At 41.2% G+C, this 16881-nt stretch overlaps 1 protein-coding gene across 1 annotated transcript in view; it reads left to right on the top strand.

Moving 5' to 3' along the window:
• The window catches only part of zbbx (zinc finger, B-box domain containing), a 145048-nt gene that overhangs the window by 22244 nt on the left and 105923 nt on the right, over positions 1–16881 (top strand). The window contains exon 7 of the mRNA XM_078564540.1: positions 7697–7792. Within this exon, the coding sequence (XP_078420666.1) occupies positions 7697–7792 (96 nt within the window). The remainder of the gene's footprint in view (positions 1–7696; positions 7793–16881) is intronic.

The following is a 16881-nucleotide window of genomic DNA, read 5'->3' as shown; positions in this document are numbered from 1 at the left end:
ATCTTTTTTTAAATTTGATGGATTGTCAGCGTCATTGGCAAAACCAGCATGTGTTGCACATGCCTAATTGCCCTTGAACTGACTGACTTGCTAGGCAATTTCAGAGGGCAGTTAAGAGTCAACAATGTTACTGTGCATCTGGAGTTGCATGTAGGCCAGACCAGGTAATGATGGCAGATTTACTTCCTTAAAGGACATCACTGACTAGCTTTCAATTCCAGGTTTTATGAACTGAATTTAAATTTCATCAGCTGCTGTGGTGGGATTTGTACCCATGTCCCCAGAGCATTAGCCTGGGCCTCTGGATCACTAGCCTAGTGACTTTACCAGTACACCACCATCTCCCATTGACTCTGCTTGATTTAGAAAATCGTAATACAATGTCCTGCTACCATCTCCTCAGAGTGAAGAGTGGAGTGAAACAGGCCAATGTGCTAGCCCGCAATCTGTTTCGCATCTTCTCCGTGCTTCTCACCTTTGCTTTCCCTGTAGATAAGGAAGGACTCATTTTTTAATAGGTCAGACAGCAAGCTCCATAATCTATCAAAACTGAAAACAAAATCAAAAACACATCAGAGAACTGATCAGAAAATTCCTTTCACTGATGGTGCTGTGCTAGTTGCCCACATGGCAACTCAGCTACGTTAATCATCTCTCCAATACCGGTGACTTGTTCTCCCTGACTGTAGCACCAAGAAAACTGTGCTCATGGGGCAAGATGTTGCATCTCTGACTCAATAACATAAATAGCATCCTGCTAGAAGTGATGACAGACGATTTGTCCCTTGATGCAAAACTTGATACATGCATTGGAAAAGCAGCTGTCACCTTTGGCCGACACTCAAAATGCGCATGGAATAACATCAAGCTGACCCATAGGACCAAACTGATGGTTTATGAGGTTTATATGGTTATATGGTTTATAATTCTCTGGGAGATCCATTCCCAGTGGCATCGCAACCATTCACACTGCATCAGCTGAAGCTGTTGAATGGATTGTTAACTTCAACATCGAACTAAAACTGCCTCCCCAGCCATATGAATAAGAAAAATTACTGTACTGATCTCATCTTTGATTAATAGAGCTACTTCCACCTCTGTTTCCTTTCTTCCTAGCCTTCCAAAATGTCAAATACCCACGAATATTCAGGTCCAGCCATGGTCACTTTACAACTGTCTCTGTAATGGCTATCATATCACACTCATTTATTTCTATTTGTGCTATCAGTTCATCCATCTTGTTACAAATGCTGCATGCAATCAGATAAGGAGCCCTTAATTTTGCCTTTTTACTATTTTTCCCTGCTGTGACCTTATTTGCTGGTTCACACTTACATTTAATCCACCCTGTGCACAAACATATGTATAGAGCACCTTTCCCAGGTTTGTGTGCTATGAACCCATTATATAACTTAGGAATTTACCAATCTTGTTACCTCTATTACTGATCATAAATTGATACCTGTAGGGCAATGTCACTAAAGGTGACATATGAATTCGGTTTTATTCTGGGGCACCTCCCAATGTAAAAATTGAGACGAGGCTGGCCCCACTTGACTGGCAAGCCTGTGGATATGTAACGGCTGTTGGGGTGTTAATTGGCTTGGGGAGGGACTTCCTCTCTACCTTCAGGGAGGAAACCCCACCTCTGAGAGCTGCCAGCTAATCAAATGGCTGACAGCTCTCTGGTTTCCAGTAGCACCACCAGGAGTAATGGCCCCTGCTGGGAGTCCCACAGAGAAATGAGCTCTGATGAAGTCAGACTTGAAGGCAAATCTGGGGTCTCCCTGGGGCCAGCTTGGCAAACCCTGGCAAAGGGTTTTGGAGACTGGGGTGGACAGTGCGGAGGGGTAGGAGGAATACCTTTTTTTTTGAGGTGAGGGACTTCCCAATTGGAACTGGGGCTCAAAAAGGTGGTACTTCAGCCTCACCTTTACTGGACACAGCGCTGGCTTTCCTCCCTCTCTGCTTTGGTTAAAACCCCAGTGGTGGCAGGAGGAAACCCTTAAATTGATAGGTGAGCAGGCCACCCAATGCCTTCCTGCTGATAAAATTTCAGCAGGGGTGGGTAGGTGCCACTGGCATTGTGCCCAATTTTAACATTTAAGCATGTTGTCGCCCAGAGCTATGGATCGTGATGGTAGAAGTGCCAACATTCTTTCCATCACACGGTTGGCATGGAATCTCATCTGCTCTCACTACCTGCCATTGGCCTGTGTGGAAAGGATTTGCAGGTTGACATTGAACTTGCTTGGCCATGTTATAAACACACCTTCCTTGTCTGTCAAGACTTGGGTGGGATTCAGAACCCAGAGCTTCTGTCTCAGAGGCAGGGAAACTACCCAGTGTGCCACAAGACTTCCTATGTGCACTCTGGCATGTGCCTGATGGTGAGTACTTAGCCTGGATATTTCCAATGGAATATGATGATTTGTGCCTCTCCAATCGTGAAACGAGAATGAACTGCTGTGATGCTAGATCTTTGCCCACTTTTTTGTTAGTACTATTTCTGGAATTATTTCTGGTGGTTAATTTGTCCAGTTTTAGGCTGTTCTGTGGAAATGAGGCAAATTATGAAATGTCGTCTTTCCGGTCTTTGATTACTTTTCTCACCTGTATAAACAGGCATTTCAGTTGCTGGATGATCTGAAAAAGGCAGATAAGAATTTAAAGAGTTTAACGGAGATTATTTTAGATTCATTTTGGAGTATTTTTACTTTTTTTATCATCAACTGCTTTCACATCTGTGCTTCTGCCATTTGCTATGAGGCTGCTATTTTCCTCCAACATCAGACATGGAATAATGTATTTTCCATTGGAAATTTCACTGCACCTTTGCTTTTCGGAAGAAGAGAACAACTGAGGGATGCCTGGGTTGTGTCATGACGACAGGAAACTGTGACTGAGATTTACCTACAACTTCACCTGCTAACCATAGACATATTGACCTGTTTCAAGAAGATTTGTTTTTTAAAAAAATACAAGGAAAGACACTGATTAGAAAATGGTAGCCATGGGTTAGCTAATGTCTGTAAGTTATTGGTCTGTAAGTTGACCACTTCTCTGGAAAGTTTCTATAGGAATTGCTCTGCAAATTGGTTGCATGGAATTTCACACCTGGGGTGGGGGTTGGGAGTGTTGAGGTCCACTTCAAGCAGGGACCCTCTTGAAAGGAATGCATTAAAAGTGCACAGTGCTGGACTTTGATCAGATGTAATTCTATTAAGGCAATAGGAACTGCTAACCAGTCAGATACTCATCAGACATTCAAAACCCGCTGTGGAAGATGAAATAATTCCGTCTCCTGTTGATTTCAATCTTGAAATGTGTCAAAGGTTTCGGAGATGAAAAGATCAAAAAATGGGATTACTTGGACTGCGACAATGACTGCAAGACATGCTAATTGAATTCCTTTTCTGGGAATATACAGACAAGAGTTTTAAAAACTGGTCTGCCAAGCAGAATCAGAAGGAGGAGAAAGAAACATTGTAGTCATCTGAAAACACTTTTGGGAAAAAAGCAGTAAAGATATCTCTCTAGCTCTTAAGCTAAAAGAGTGTCTTCAACAAAGTGCAGACCGGAACTAAATCAATTCCGGAATTTTACAAGAAACCAATTAACTTCAAACGGCCATGACTTTCAACAATCTAGGCCTCAAAGGCAAACAAAGGACTTGATCGTAAGATTTTTTTAACATTTTATTCAACTCTAACTTTCTTACTTCTAGGGCAGGATTTTGTGCTTGGGGGCGGTAGGGAAGTCACCCGCCGCCTGCGATGGGCTCCGCACTGCAATTTTACAATGGTGGGCCAATTAAGGCCTGCCCAGCGTGGAACGCGAGCAGCAGTGCTCAGCGCTGCCTGTGCGGGTGGGGGGAGGAGGGCAAGCGGGTCTAGCACAATCTTTGCACACAAAAGAGCGCTTCAGCCTCTCTGAGGCATGGTGCTGCGTCTGGGAGATGATGTGCTGTTTCAAAATAAAATAAAGGAAATAAAATTGTTATAAAACTCCCTCATGTGATTCTGTCTCTTGTGCTGGGACATGTTTTTAATTCAAAAATAAAATTTTTATTTGATGTTTATTTGCTTTAGGAAACCTCATCCCGCCTGTGGATGAGGTTTCCTAAAAAATGTAAAGGCCGCTTGGCCTTTTCGCCTGCCCACCAACCGTTAAGTTGGATGGGCAGCGTAAATTTGAATTTGATTACCTTTAATGGCCTTAATAGGCCTTTCAATTGTTGGAGTCGGCTGTGTGCCCGCTGAACGAAATATCATGAGACTGCGCGATGACGTTGGGACGCTTGCTCAACGTTATCACGTATCATTGTGTGTGTGTGTCTTTATTTTTCTTGGGTTTAGTAACCAATAAACTTACTCTTTCTTTGACTCAAGAAAACCTGGTTTGAATTGCTCCTTATTGACAAATAACTATATTTGGAGTGGAAAAGGCATTTATGAGGAAAATAAATTTTAAAGCCTTTGTTGTGACCAACTGAGATGGCTGAATAAAAGGAGGGCCAACTCACTCCTCCTCACCCAGTTGTAACAGCAGGCCAGAGCTGGAAGCACATTTCCTCCAACTGCTGGTTGGTAATCCCCACAGCAGTCTATATTATTACGAGAATGCACTTTTTAAAGATACAGTTTCTATTTCTTTTTCCCCTGCCTGGGTTTAAAAAAACACTGAGACAATCACTACAGACAATGGAAAACTGTCCAGACTGTGGCAATCCACACAATCTCTCATTCCACAAAGTGCGATGAAAAAAATAGACACAACACTTTAGGGATGTGAAAGACCCCATTCCCTTATTGGTTTCATCCTGAGACTTTTCAAATGTTTCTCAGATAAGACATCAAAATATAATACCTGTTTTGAAACAATAACTGCAGCAGACATGAACTAATAGAATTTCTCTGGAATATACACCTAGCAAGATACTTTTAGGGGCTGCTTACCAAGAAAGAGAGAGAGAACAAAAGACAATGCTGGACTGAACACAGGTCTAAAGCTATGTGCCCCCTTGCTCTCGGTCTCTGAAGTATTGCGCTTGGCTTTGCAAAGTAACCCTCCTGAGAAGAGAAATCTACTGCCAAACCGAGACCTTTGAGAATAAAATGTGGTAATCTGCTCCGTACAACTACACACAGGAAAACAACTGAACAAAATGGCCACAACATAGAAACATAGATTTGAGACCAGCCAAGAAACAGCTAACTGTATACTCCTGTTTTTCTGTTATGAACTGTAAAAATCATATAAGCCTATCCTCTTACTCTGCCACCTTGTACTGCTGTGTGTGTCTCTAGACGAATGTGTGAGACTTTTTTTTAAAATTCGGGAAATAGTTTCAATAAACTTGTTTTTCTGTTTAACCTAAGAAAACCTGTATGACTAATTCTTTACAATCTGAAAGCATAAATAGTGGGACTCCTACAGAATTGGCAAAGCACATTCTCTCTCAATTCACACAAAAACCCTGTTACGGTCAAACTTAGAGTGAGAGAATAGGGGAGTAATTTCACACCTCCTCATGTGGTTGTAACACTACAAACAAAGACTATTTGCAGTTGTTAGAGGAAGGATGCTTGTAGTAGTGTTACTTTACAAAGGAAGCTTGTTGCTAACTTATGCCACAGGCTGCACCAGGACCTGTAGCCCACTGCCAATACAGACATCACGCTGCTGTTGTGTTTGGCACTACCACAGGTTCCATTCCCTTACAATCAGTTTCTGCTGTCAGTGCCTGTGTCAACTAGGCCTTCCTTCTCTATCTTCTTTCAACATGTTCACTGCTGTATGTGTAAATGTGGGAGCTTTCTGTCCTCCTACAGATAGCCAGATATTCCTTATCATGGACTCTGTTGCAGAAAGGAAAAAAGAACTGGCATTTAAGTAGTAGCTTTTGTGACATCAGGATGTTCCAAAGCCTGTCACAGACAATTAAATATTTTTGAATTGTAGCCACCATTGCAAAATGTGCCAATCAGTTTCTGCACAGCAAGATTCTACACATTCTGCAATAAGATGTGACCAGATAATTTAGTGATGCTGGTTAGGTGATAAAGATTTTCCAGAACAGCAGTAGAACTCTCCCTGCCCTTCAAATAGTGCTATTGATTTTTACCCCCGTTTGGGAAGATGGTGTAACATCTCTTCTGAAAGACAGCACCTCCAATAATGCAGCTCTCCCTCAATATGGCAAAGAAGTGTCAGCCTGAATTATGTGTTCGAGTCATGATGTGGTGCCTAAATCCCACACCCTTTTGACTCAGGCAAGAGTGCTACAACTGAGCTAAATCTGGCATTATGATAATGCATACTCCTTTAAAACTGCTTCAATCCTTTATATCCTCATGTAGTACAATATTTTGCATCCCAGTGGGAGTTTCTTGTTCAAAATCTTGTAATAAGACTACATTCTATAATAGGGTTAGTGCTTATAATGTTTGGGTATGCATCACGTACCTGTCCAGCTGATATCAGACTGAGAAGTTCTTGTCTGACATTGCCTAGAATTTCATGAAAACTTGTGCTTAAACATTGGTGTAAGTGTGTAATTATGCAGATTTTTTAGCATAAACATTAACGAAGTTCTGACTTATTGACTTGAACACAATTTTATCTTGTCAGAATGGCCCCATTTTTGTTTATGTCACGTTTCAGTCATCTGCACAATATCATTTGCTACTCATAGGCAAAAATGCAGCTCACTCAAATTTCCAGAATTTATTCCAGTTCTGAGCAGGCTGTCATTTTGCAGCTAAACTTTTAGGCTCATCTTTGAAAGTATATTTATGGCATCAAAATTATTTGCATTAAAATTTAAAAACTTCTTTTGTGTTTTCTAAAATGTGCTGTGTAATGTACATAAATGGTGCTAGTTTGATTTTTTTCAAACTTTAATTTTCATGCATGAAGAGGAATTTAAAAAAAAAAGAAACATTGCATAAGTTTGCAGCATTCCTTGGGTCATGAAATCACTTGTTTTACACTCTATTTTGTTTCAAAATATAGTAATGAGGTTCTTGGGGAATAACCTGCCAATGGGGAGATGGGCAGAATTTTCAGCGTAATTTGCCCATTATCCCGTTTCAGAATTTTGATACCTGCCTATTCAAGGCAGAATTTCTTAACATTTCATCTGATTCATTGTAGTTTGTATCTTGTTATGCAGCAGTTAAGAATGGTATTTTACAGCTTCTTTGCTTAAGAGATTGTATTTGTTCTGTGCAGCATTCTACTGAATGCAGATAATGTTGTGTTCGCGTAGTGTTACTTGTATATTTAATGTTTTCCACAGTGCTGTTGCATTAGCTTGATGTTTTTCAAAAATCAATGTGTATAAGAGCTAATTTTATGAAACTGCTGTTAGGGAGAAGCCTTGCCTGCTGGGAATGCACATCATGAAATCATATGTATTTACCATAATTTTCTATCCATTCAGTATAATGTGTGGAAAATCATGAGCGTGCTCGTGATTCCCAACATGTGCTCCCAGTGATTTAAAGGTCCCCACTGGGAGTTTTGATTTTGTAAAACCAGCCCTAAAGCAGCTAAGTTTCATTTGATTTTTGACTGCATCTGTGCTTTAAAGGTAAATATATATGTTTGGAGACAGAGAAATGTCTCTGATTTAAAAGACAATGTGCATTTCAGCTAGTCTCACCTTAAAATGTTTCTATACTTTCCAAAGGTTTGTGTGGAGTGTGGAGAGGATTACTGTTCGAGCTGCTTTGCTAAATTCCATCAAAAGGGGGCACTGAAGCTTCACAGATTTTCTCCTTTTCAGGTATAGACAAATCTTCTGTTACATATTTTCATAACATGGTGATGTTATTTACATGTTTTGTAACTTAGTTTTTAAATTGTAAATTTTACCTGAATTTAAGGTAGCAACTAATCATTCAAGTTGATAACTTTTCAATATGTTGTTTTTGACTCTCTGCTTTCCAAAAGAAACCCACAAACTGCGATTATCATTGCACAATCTAGCATTTGCTGATTTACTGTCAATAAATGAATGGTCAACAATCATGCCCACTGTTTTAGCTTACATTTGAAGGTATGCTTAACTTTGTACTTGAAGACGGGGACTCAAACATATACAGACACGTGTGCACGCAAACGCACACGCACGTTGATCGAATATAACATACCACTGATGAACAAGACCTAACTGATCACCTCTTTTGAAAAGGCCTGCTGAATTCGAACTTTGTATTGAAGTCAATGGAACAGAAAATCAAGCAGGTTGTATGATGGGTGGTATATCTGGTACCGCCCATTTTATGCCTCTGCTAAAAGTTAAAATTAACCTCCAATGAGTCAAGGTCAAATGTTGTCTTCAGGTTAACTGTAATTAGAAGACAGAGGATAATTGGACTAGGGCACATAGTGTATCTTTTGAAAATAAGTAAATGCCATGTTTGTACTACTTGATCAACTTTTCTTCTTTAACTTCACCTATTTGAATGCATTGTAAAGGATGTTAGGAAAGGTAATTATTTTCCCTCTTTGTTCTCCCCATTGCACAGTAGCCTCAGTAGAATTAGCATTAAGATGGTCCAATGGAGGCCATTTTGTGCTTCTTTTAAAACAAAAAACACATATTGCAATCCTGAGATTCCAAAACAAAGCATAGGAGAATTGGGTTCTGATGGGTCTGTAACTGAAATGTTAACTGATAGTGCCTGGTCAGCTGGCTGTCTCCAGCATTTACTGTTTTTGCTACCATGGTTTTCCCCTGCTGCATCTTTTTCCTCATATTCTGCTTGTTCCACCTTCCTGGTAGCATGAGCAAATGCTGGTAAACTTCTCTACCTTTAATGATTTTGCTGTGAGCAAAGGCCCAACTGAGTTCACAGTAACATTTCTAAATATGCACTCCAATTTTATTTTCTAACAATCAATTCCTTTAGGCTTTGCTTAAAAGAAATTGGAGGGTATAAATTATGTTTGGCTTGTAATACTCCAAACTCAGTTCCCTAGCTATTGACTCCATTCCTCTCCCTAGCGACAGTTTGAGATCAAGCCAGTCTGTTTGCTACATTACCTTCGTGTCACATTTGTTCCCATGATGAGCTTCTGACCTCGTATACATGCTATCAGTAAGACTGCTTATTTCTACCTGGGTAACATTGCCAGACGTTGTCCCTGTCTCAGCCCCTCACTCATGGCTTTGTAACCTCTGGACTCGACTATTCCAATGCACTCCTGGCCAGTGTGTCTCATTCTACCATATGTAAACCTTGAGATCATTCAAAACTCAGTTGCCCATATCTTAACTTGCAGCAAGTCCTGTTCCACTATCACCCCTGTGCTCGTTGGCTTACATTGGTTCCCGGTCAAGCAGTGTCTTGACTTTAAAATTCTCATCCTTGATTTCAAATCTGTCCAAGGCCTGCTCCTCCCTATCCCTGTGATCACTTCCAGCCCCGCAACCCTCTGAGATATCTGCGTTCCTCCAATTCTCGCCCCTTGAATATACCCGATTTTAATTGCTCCACTATTGATAGATGTGCCTTCAGTTACCTAACCCCAAAGCTCTGGAATTCCCTCCCTACACCCCTCTCTCTCTCTACCTTGCTTTTCTCCTTTAGACACTTCTTAAAACCTACCTCTTTGACCAAGCTTTTGGTCATCTGACCCAATGTTTCCTTATGTGGCTCAGTGTCGTGATTTGTTTTCTAATGCTCTTGTGAAGCGCCTTGGGACATTTCATTTTGTGGAAGGTACTATATGTGGAAAGTTGGAATGCTTCCTGTGGCATAGATGACCACATGTGCAGGAAGTGTCACCAGCTGCAGAAACTTTAGCTCTGAGTTTCAGAACTTGCGCAATGGCTGGAGTCACTCTGGTGTATCTGCGAGGCTGAAAACTGCGTGGATGGTACATTTAGGAAGGTAGTCAGACTGCAGGTTAAGAGACAGTCTTACTGATAGCATGTATATGAGGTCAGAAGCTCATCATGGGAACAAATGTGACACGAAGGTAATGTAGCGAACAGACTGGCTTGATCTCAAACTGTTGCTAGGGAGAGGAATGGAGTCAATAGCTAGGGAACTGAGTTTGGAGTATTACAAGCCAAACATAATTTATATCCTCCAATTTCTTTTAAGCAAAGCCTAAAGGAATTGATTAGTTAGAAAATAAAATTGGAGTGCATATTTAGAAATGTTACTGTGAACTCAGTTGGGCCTTTGCTCACAGCAAAATCATTAAAGGTAGAGTAGTTTACCAGCACTTGCTCATGCTACCAGGAAGGTGGAACAAGCTTTTCTGTAGGCAAAAGCAGAATATGAGGAAAAAGATGCAGCAGGAGAAAACCATGGTGGCAAAAAGATAATGAGTCACTGCTAGTCAGTCTAGGAGGACCTGGCAGGTAGTGCAGGAGCCCCCTGGGTCCACCTTGCTCACTAACCAGTCTCCTGTTTTGGATACTGTGGAGACGATGGTTCCTCGGAGGAGTGCAGCCAAAGTTAGGTCCATGATACCATGGGTGGCTTAACCGTGCAGGAAGGGAGGAAGAAGAGTGGAAGAGCAATAGTGGTAGGGTGTTGAATATTTAGGGGAACAGGCAGGCATTTCTGCAGCCGTTCATGTGACTCCAGGATGGTATGTTGCTATGCTGGTACCATGGACAAGGAAGTCATTGAATGGCTGCTGGACATCCTTATGGGGGAGGATAAGAGGTTGTGGTCCACACCGGTACCAATGACATAGGTAGAAAGAGGGATGAGGTCCTGAAAGCATATTTGAGAGCTAGGAAAAAGATTTAACAAGTAAGACTTCAAAGGCAGTAAACTCAGGATTAATCCCAGTGTCACGTGCTTGTGAGTACAGAAATCGGAAGATGCAGCAAATGAATGTGTGGCTGGAGGGATGGTGCAGGAGGGAGGACTTTAGGTTTCTGAGGTACTGGGACCAGTTCTGGAGCGGATGGAACCTGTACAAGGTGGACATATTATGCCTTAGCAGGACTGGGACCAGTATCCTCACTGGGAGATATGCTGGTGCAGCTGTGGAGGATTTAAACTAGCTTGGCAAGGGGATGGGAACCAGAGAGAGATTTCAGATAGGAGAAAAATGAAGCTGGTAATGTAGGAGGAAAAGTAGTAAGCAAAATTGGAAGGCAGCGGAAACAAAGGCCAACGTCAAATAGGATCAAAATACAGAAAATTGTTAAGGCAAAATTAAAGGCACTCTACCTGAATGCATGCAGCATTTGCAGCAATGTAGATGTATTAATGGCACAAATGGAAGTAAATGGGTATGATGTAATTGTCATTACAAAGGCATGGCAGCAGGGCAACCAAGGCTGGGAAGTGGATGTTCAAGGGTATTCAACATTTAGGACGGATAGGCAAAAAGGGAAAGGAGGTGGGGTAGCTCTGTTAATAAAGGATGAAATCGGTACACTAGTGGAGAAGATCTTGGATTGGAAAATCAAGATGTAGAATCAGTTTGGGTGGAGCTAAGAAACAGCAAGGGGCAGCAAACATTGGTGGTAGTTATCTGCAGATCACCAAACAGTAGTGGTAATGTATGGCAAGGTATAAATCAGGAAATTAGAGGTGCATGTAACAAGGGCAATACAGTAATCATGAGGGACTTTTCAATCTGTATATAGACTGGATAAACCAAATTACCATTAACGCTGTTTACAAGATGTTTTTCTAGAACAGTTTGTTGAGGAACCAACTAGGGAACAGCCTATTTTATATCTAGTATTGTACAATGAGAAAGGGCTAATTAATAATCTTGTTATAAAGGAGCCTTTAGGAAAGACTGACCATAATATGATTTTACATTAAGTTTGAAGGTGATGTGGATCAATCCGAAACTAGGATCTTAAATCTAAACAATTGAAATTATGAGGGGCAAGTTGTCTGTGGTAGATTGGGAAACTACATTCTACTGTGGTAGACAGGCAATGGCTAGCATTTAAAGAATTATAAATATATTTGCAACAAATATATATTTCTTTGAGGCAAAAAACGAACAGCAAAAGTGATCTAACTGTGACGAACAAGAGTAATTAAAGATTGTATTCGATCAAAGGAAGAGGCTTATAAAGTTTCCAAAAACTTTTTAGAATTCAGCAAAAGAGGACCAAGAAACTGATAAAGAGAGAAAAAATAGAATGTGAGAGTGAACTAGTGAGAAACATAAAACAGACTTTAAAAGCTTTTGTAGGTTTTATTATTCGTTCATGGGATGTGGGCGTTGCTGGCTGGGCCAGCATTTCACCACCAAACAGTAATGGTAATGAATGGCAAGGTATAAATCAGGAAATTAGAGGGCATTTATTGCCCATCCCTGATTGCCCTTTAAAAAGGCGATGGTGAATTGCCTTCTTGAACTGCTGCAGTCCATGTGGTGCAGGTACAGCTACAGTGCTGTTAGGGAGGGAGTTCCAGGATTTTGACCCAAAAAGGAAAAGATTAGCACAGGCAGATGTGGGCCCAATGCAGGCAGAGACAGGAGTATTTATAATGGGGAATAGGGAAATGTCAGATAAGGCAAACAAATACTTTGTGTCTGTCTTCATGGAGGAAGATTAAAAAAAAGCCTCCCAAAAATACTAGAGTACCAAGGGTCTAAAGGGAATGAGGAACGGAAAGAAACTAGTATTAGTAAATAAGTAGTATTGGAGAAACTAATGGGACTGAAAGTTGATAAATCCCCTGGACCTGATGATGTACATCCTGAAGTGTTGAAAGAGGTGACTAGAGATAGTGTATGAATTGATGGCCATTTTCCAAAATTCTTAGATTCTGGAATGGTTCCTGAATATTGGAAGGCAGAAAATGCAACCCCACTGTTTGTAAGAACGGAGGAAGAGAGAAGACAGGGAACTACAGACCTGTTAGCCTGACATCAGCAGTAGGGAAAATGCTAAAATCTATAATAAAGGATGTGATAACTGAACACTTGGAAAACAATGGTAGGATTGGGCAGAGTCAACATTGATTTATGAAAGGGAAATCATGTTTGACAAACCTGTTGGAGCGTTGTGAGGATATAAATAGCAGAACAGATAAGGGGGATGTGGATATATTTGGATTTTTAGAAGGTTTTCGATAAGGTCCGTTAGTAAAATTAGAGCGCATGGCAATACACCCAGTGGTGTAGGTTGCCAGGTTTGAGAATTGGTTAACGGGCAGAAAACAGAGTAGGAATAAATGGGTTATTTCTCAGGTTGGTAGGCTGTTGACTATTGGGGTATCACAAGGATCAGTGCTTGGGCCTCAGCTATTCACAATCTATATCAATGATTTGGTTCTGGGGACCAAATGTAATGTTTCCAAGTTTGCTGATGACACAAAACTAGGTAGAAATGAGTTATGAGGAGGATGCAAACAGGCTTCAAGGGGATTTAGACAGGCTAAGTGAGTGGGCAGGAATATGGCAGTTGGAATATCATGTGAAAAAACGTGAAGTTAACCACTTTGGTAGGAAAAACAGAAATGCAGAGTATTTTTTAAATGGTGAGAGATTGGAAAGTGTCGATGTCCAAAAAGACCTGGATGTCCTTGTTCATAGCCAGGATTTTCCCATCGGTGAGCGGGGGACAGGGCCCGCTTTCCGATGCGTAAAATGACGCGCAGTGACGTTGGGCAGAACTCCCGACGTCACTGCACTCCATTTAAATTTTCAGGTAGGCGGAGGCTCAGCTAAATCAGCTGTGCACCCGCCAACCTGTTAATGGCCAATTGAGGCCCTTGATAGTCATTAAAGTAATTAATGGACCTGCCCGTCCAACCTTGAGGTTGGCAGGCAGGCTGGGAGCCCTGGCGGGCATTAGAAAAAGCATGAAACCTCATCCACGGGCGGGATGAGGTTTCATGTAGGTTTTTAAAAATTTAATTAAAGTGGTTTTAAAAGTTATGGACATGTCCCACCTTGTGACAGTGTCACACGAGGGGACATGTCAAGGAATTTTTTTTTTCTATTTTTAATATTTTTTTTATTGTACAGCCGATCTCCCTGAGGCAGCACTTTGCCTCAGGGAGATGAGTGTGCTCTTTCGTGTGCATGTACGAAAGCCGCACTCTCGGGTTTAGGGATTTCCCCCCCCTCCACACATGGAGCGCATAGCGCTTCCATGCGGACGTCACTCTGGGTGGACCTTAATTAGCCCACCCATGTAAAATGGCAGCGCGCAACTGATTGGGGGCACCGATCGGAGGCACGCCTCCGCATGCCCGCTCTTCAACTTCCTCCCCCCCCCCCCGACGGAGGGAGAATTCTACCCCATGAGTCATTGAAAGCTAGCACACAGGTGCAGCAAGCAGTTTTGCAAGACGACTTGAGTATAGGGGTAAAGAAGTTTTCGCTGCAATTATATAGAACCTTGGAGAGACTGCTCTTGGAGTATTGTATACAGTTTTGGCCTGCTTACCTAAAGAAGGCTATACTTGCCATAGAGGGAGTGCAACGCAGGTTCACCTGACTGATTCCTGGGATGGCAGGATTACCCTATGAGAAGAGATTGAGGAGACTGGACCTGTATTCTCTAGAGTTTAGAAGAATGAGAGGTGATCTCACTGAAATGTTCAGAATTCTTATACAGCTTGACAAGGTAGATGCAAGAAAGATGTTTCTCCTGGCTGGAGGTCTAGGACCAGAGGACACAGCTTCAAAATAAGAGGTAGGCCATTTAGGACTGAGATGAGGAAGAATTTCTTCACTTGGACGGTGGTGAATCTTTGGAATTCTGTACCCATGCAGGCTGTGGAGTCTCAGTCATTGAGTATATTCAAGACAGAGATCAATAGGTTTCTGGATACTAAAGGCATCAAGGGATATGGGGATAGTGTGAGAAAATGGTGTTGAGGTAGAAAATCAGCCCTGATCTAATTGATGGTGGAGTAGGCTTGAGGGGCTAAATGGCATACTCCTGATTCTATGTCCGATGTTCCTATAGGTTGTTGTATCTAGGTTTTTCTGTTGCTACATTTTTGTGTTCCTGTTTTGCTTTGTTCAATTCTTCTTGTATCGCTTTTTCTTTCTTTCTTGTTTTTATGTTGTTTTTATAATACTTTTGTGTGTCAATTAGTGAGTGGGTGACCGTGAATGGGCCTCTGAGGGGCACATGATTTTTATTTTGGTGCTAGGAAAGGAAACTGTGGATGGCTATATGGTGGGTATAGGGCTTGAAGGGATGGAAGACATACAGCCTTGGTAAGGACCTGGTGGACATGAGGGCCATTAGTGATTTAGGCAGTGTTTTTGGTCTGTTTTGTGGTTGGAATCTTTAGGGTGATTTTGAGCTGTGGCTAGTGGGAGATAGGTGAGGGCCACCCTTTTGAGTTTTACCGAAGTAGGAGTAATAGTCCAACAAACTTTACTTTTTAAAGAATGATAAGTGCTCCCAAACGTGTTAAATTTTGTGTACTCTTACCAGAGGAATGACACATCAGAAACATTATAACACAAGCACCAAATTCCTTTTGCAGATTAATTACAGTTAAAACAGTTGGGTATGCAGTTAAAATATTTAGGTGAAGTCAGATAGCATTTGGCCAATTGGGAGGACAGAATTGTGTGTGAAGTTTTCATATACTTGAAGTACTGGCAGTGGATCATAAGAGTTACTAGAGGGAATTAATTTAAAATGTATTTAATCTATTAATGATTATAGAGAATATTTATGTGGATTTTATTCTAGTATAGGTGACCTCAGACTTGTGCTCTAATCAGTTCTCACCTGTAGAGATTTCTGAGATGTTAATTACAGATGAAATTTCGTGTTTTTCTTTTATACTACGACTGTTCGTATTATTCCCCACTCACTTGTGCCATAAATAGAAACCCCTATTCCAGCATAAACTGTGGGTACATTTTATTGTGGCTGTAATAATATGTATGAGTTTTTTTTACTTTATGCATGAAAGTCATATATTAAGTGTTGAGGAAGAAACCGCTATCCGTTTCAGGTGCAAGTGGAAGCATCATGTATTTTCAAATCAAGAGAGAGTATTTAAGTCTGCATATGGCTACTAATAGTTGTGTGCTCTGTGTATGTTGTATCTAATTAAAATGCAGCAACTGTTATACACATACAAATTTAAATCTTGCAGCAGTGATTTATAATGCAGATGCAACAAACTATTTTACTGCAGGGTATAATTTGTTGGTATGCAACTTAATATTTTATTTTTCATGCTAACAGCTATTTTATTATAGCAGTATTGGTGAACATTAGAGAAAGCAATGAAATTAATTTACTATTCTTAAATTATTCTCTTGCTCTGTGTTTCACTCAGTGTTTTAGTTATGCACTGACTGCAAATAGAATAGCTTAACTAATTGGGCTGAATCTTCCTCTGGGCTTGGGGAAACCTCACCTGCGCAGTTCGTGGCTCTCAAACTGCACACCCAACCCATGTGTGACCTCACTTGCCACTTTTTTGTCTTTTCACACAGGGGTTGGGTTTGCAGAGCAGTTTGCGAGCCACTCTGGAATGTGTGAGGCGCTTTAGTGCGGAGGCAGGCCAGGTAGAATGCCAACCTCCATTATGAAACATGGTATTCCAGCTCCCACAATGTTTAAAGGCCCCCTAAACCTCACTGCTCACCACCTCTACCCTCATGCCCCAGCAGATCATCCATGCTACCTCCACACCCCCAAGTATCCTCCATACCCCTCAGATCATCCATGCCACTTCTATGCCTCCCCATTTATCCTCCAGTCACCCACACTTTGCACTATGTACAATCTTCAGATTCTATGTAATATCAATGGAAAATATTTTACATATCTTAGGAAAGAAATAAACCTCTAACCATCTAGTAAAAACCTCCATATCACTGATCCTGAGAAAAAATGCATTCTGCCTTGGGGGGGGCGAAGGGGGGGACCTTGTAATATTT

This window comes from Cetorhinus maximus, chromosome 19, assembly GCF_964194155.1.
Source record: "Cetorhinus maximus chromosome 19, sCetMax3.hap1.1, whole genome shotgun sequence".
Classification (NCBI taxonomy): domain Eukaryota; kingdom Metazoa; phylum Chordata; class Chondrichthyes; order Lamniformes; family Cetorhinidae; genus Cetorhinus; species Cetorhinus maximus.
This window is presented reverse-complemented; position numbering and strand designations above follow the sequence as displayed.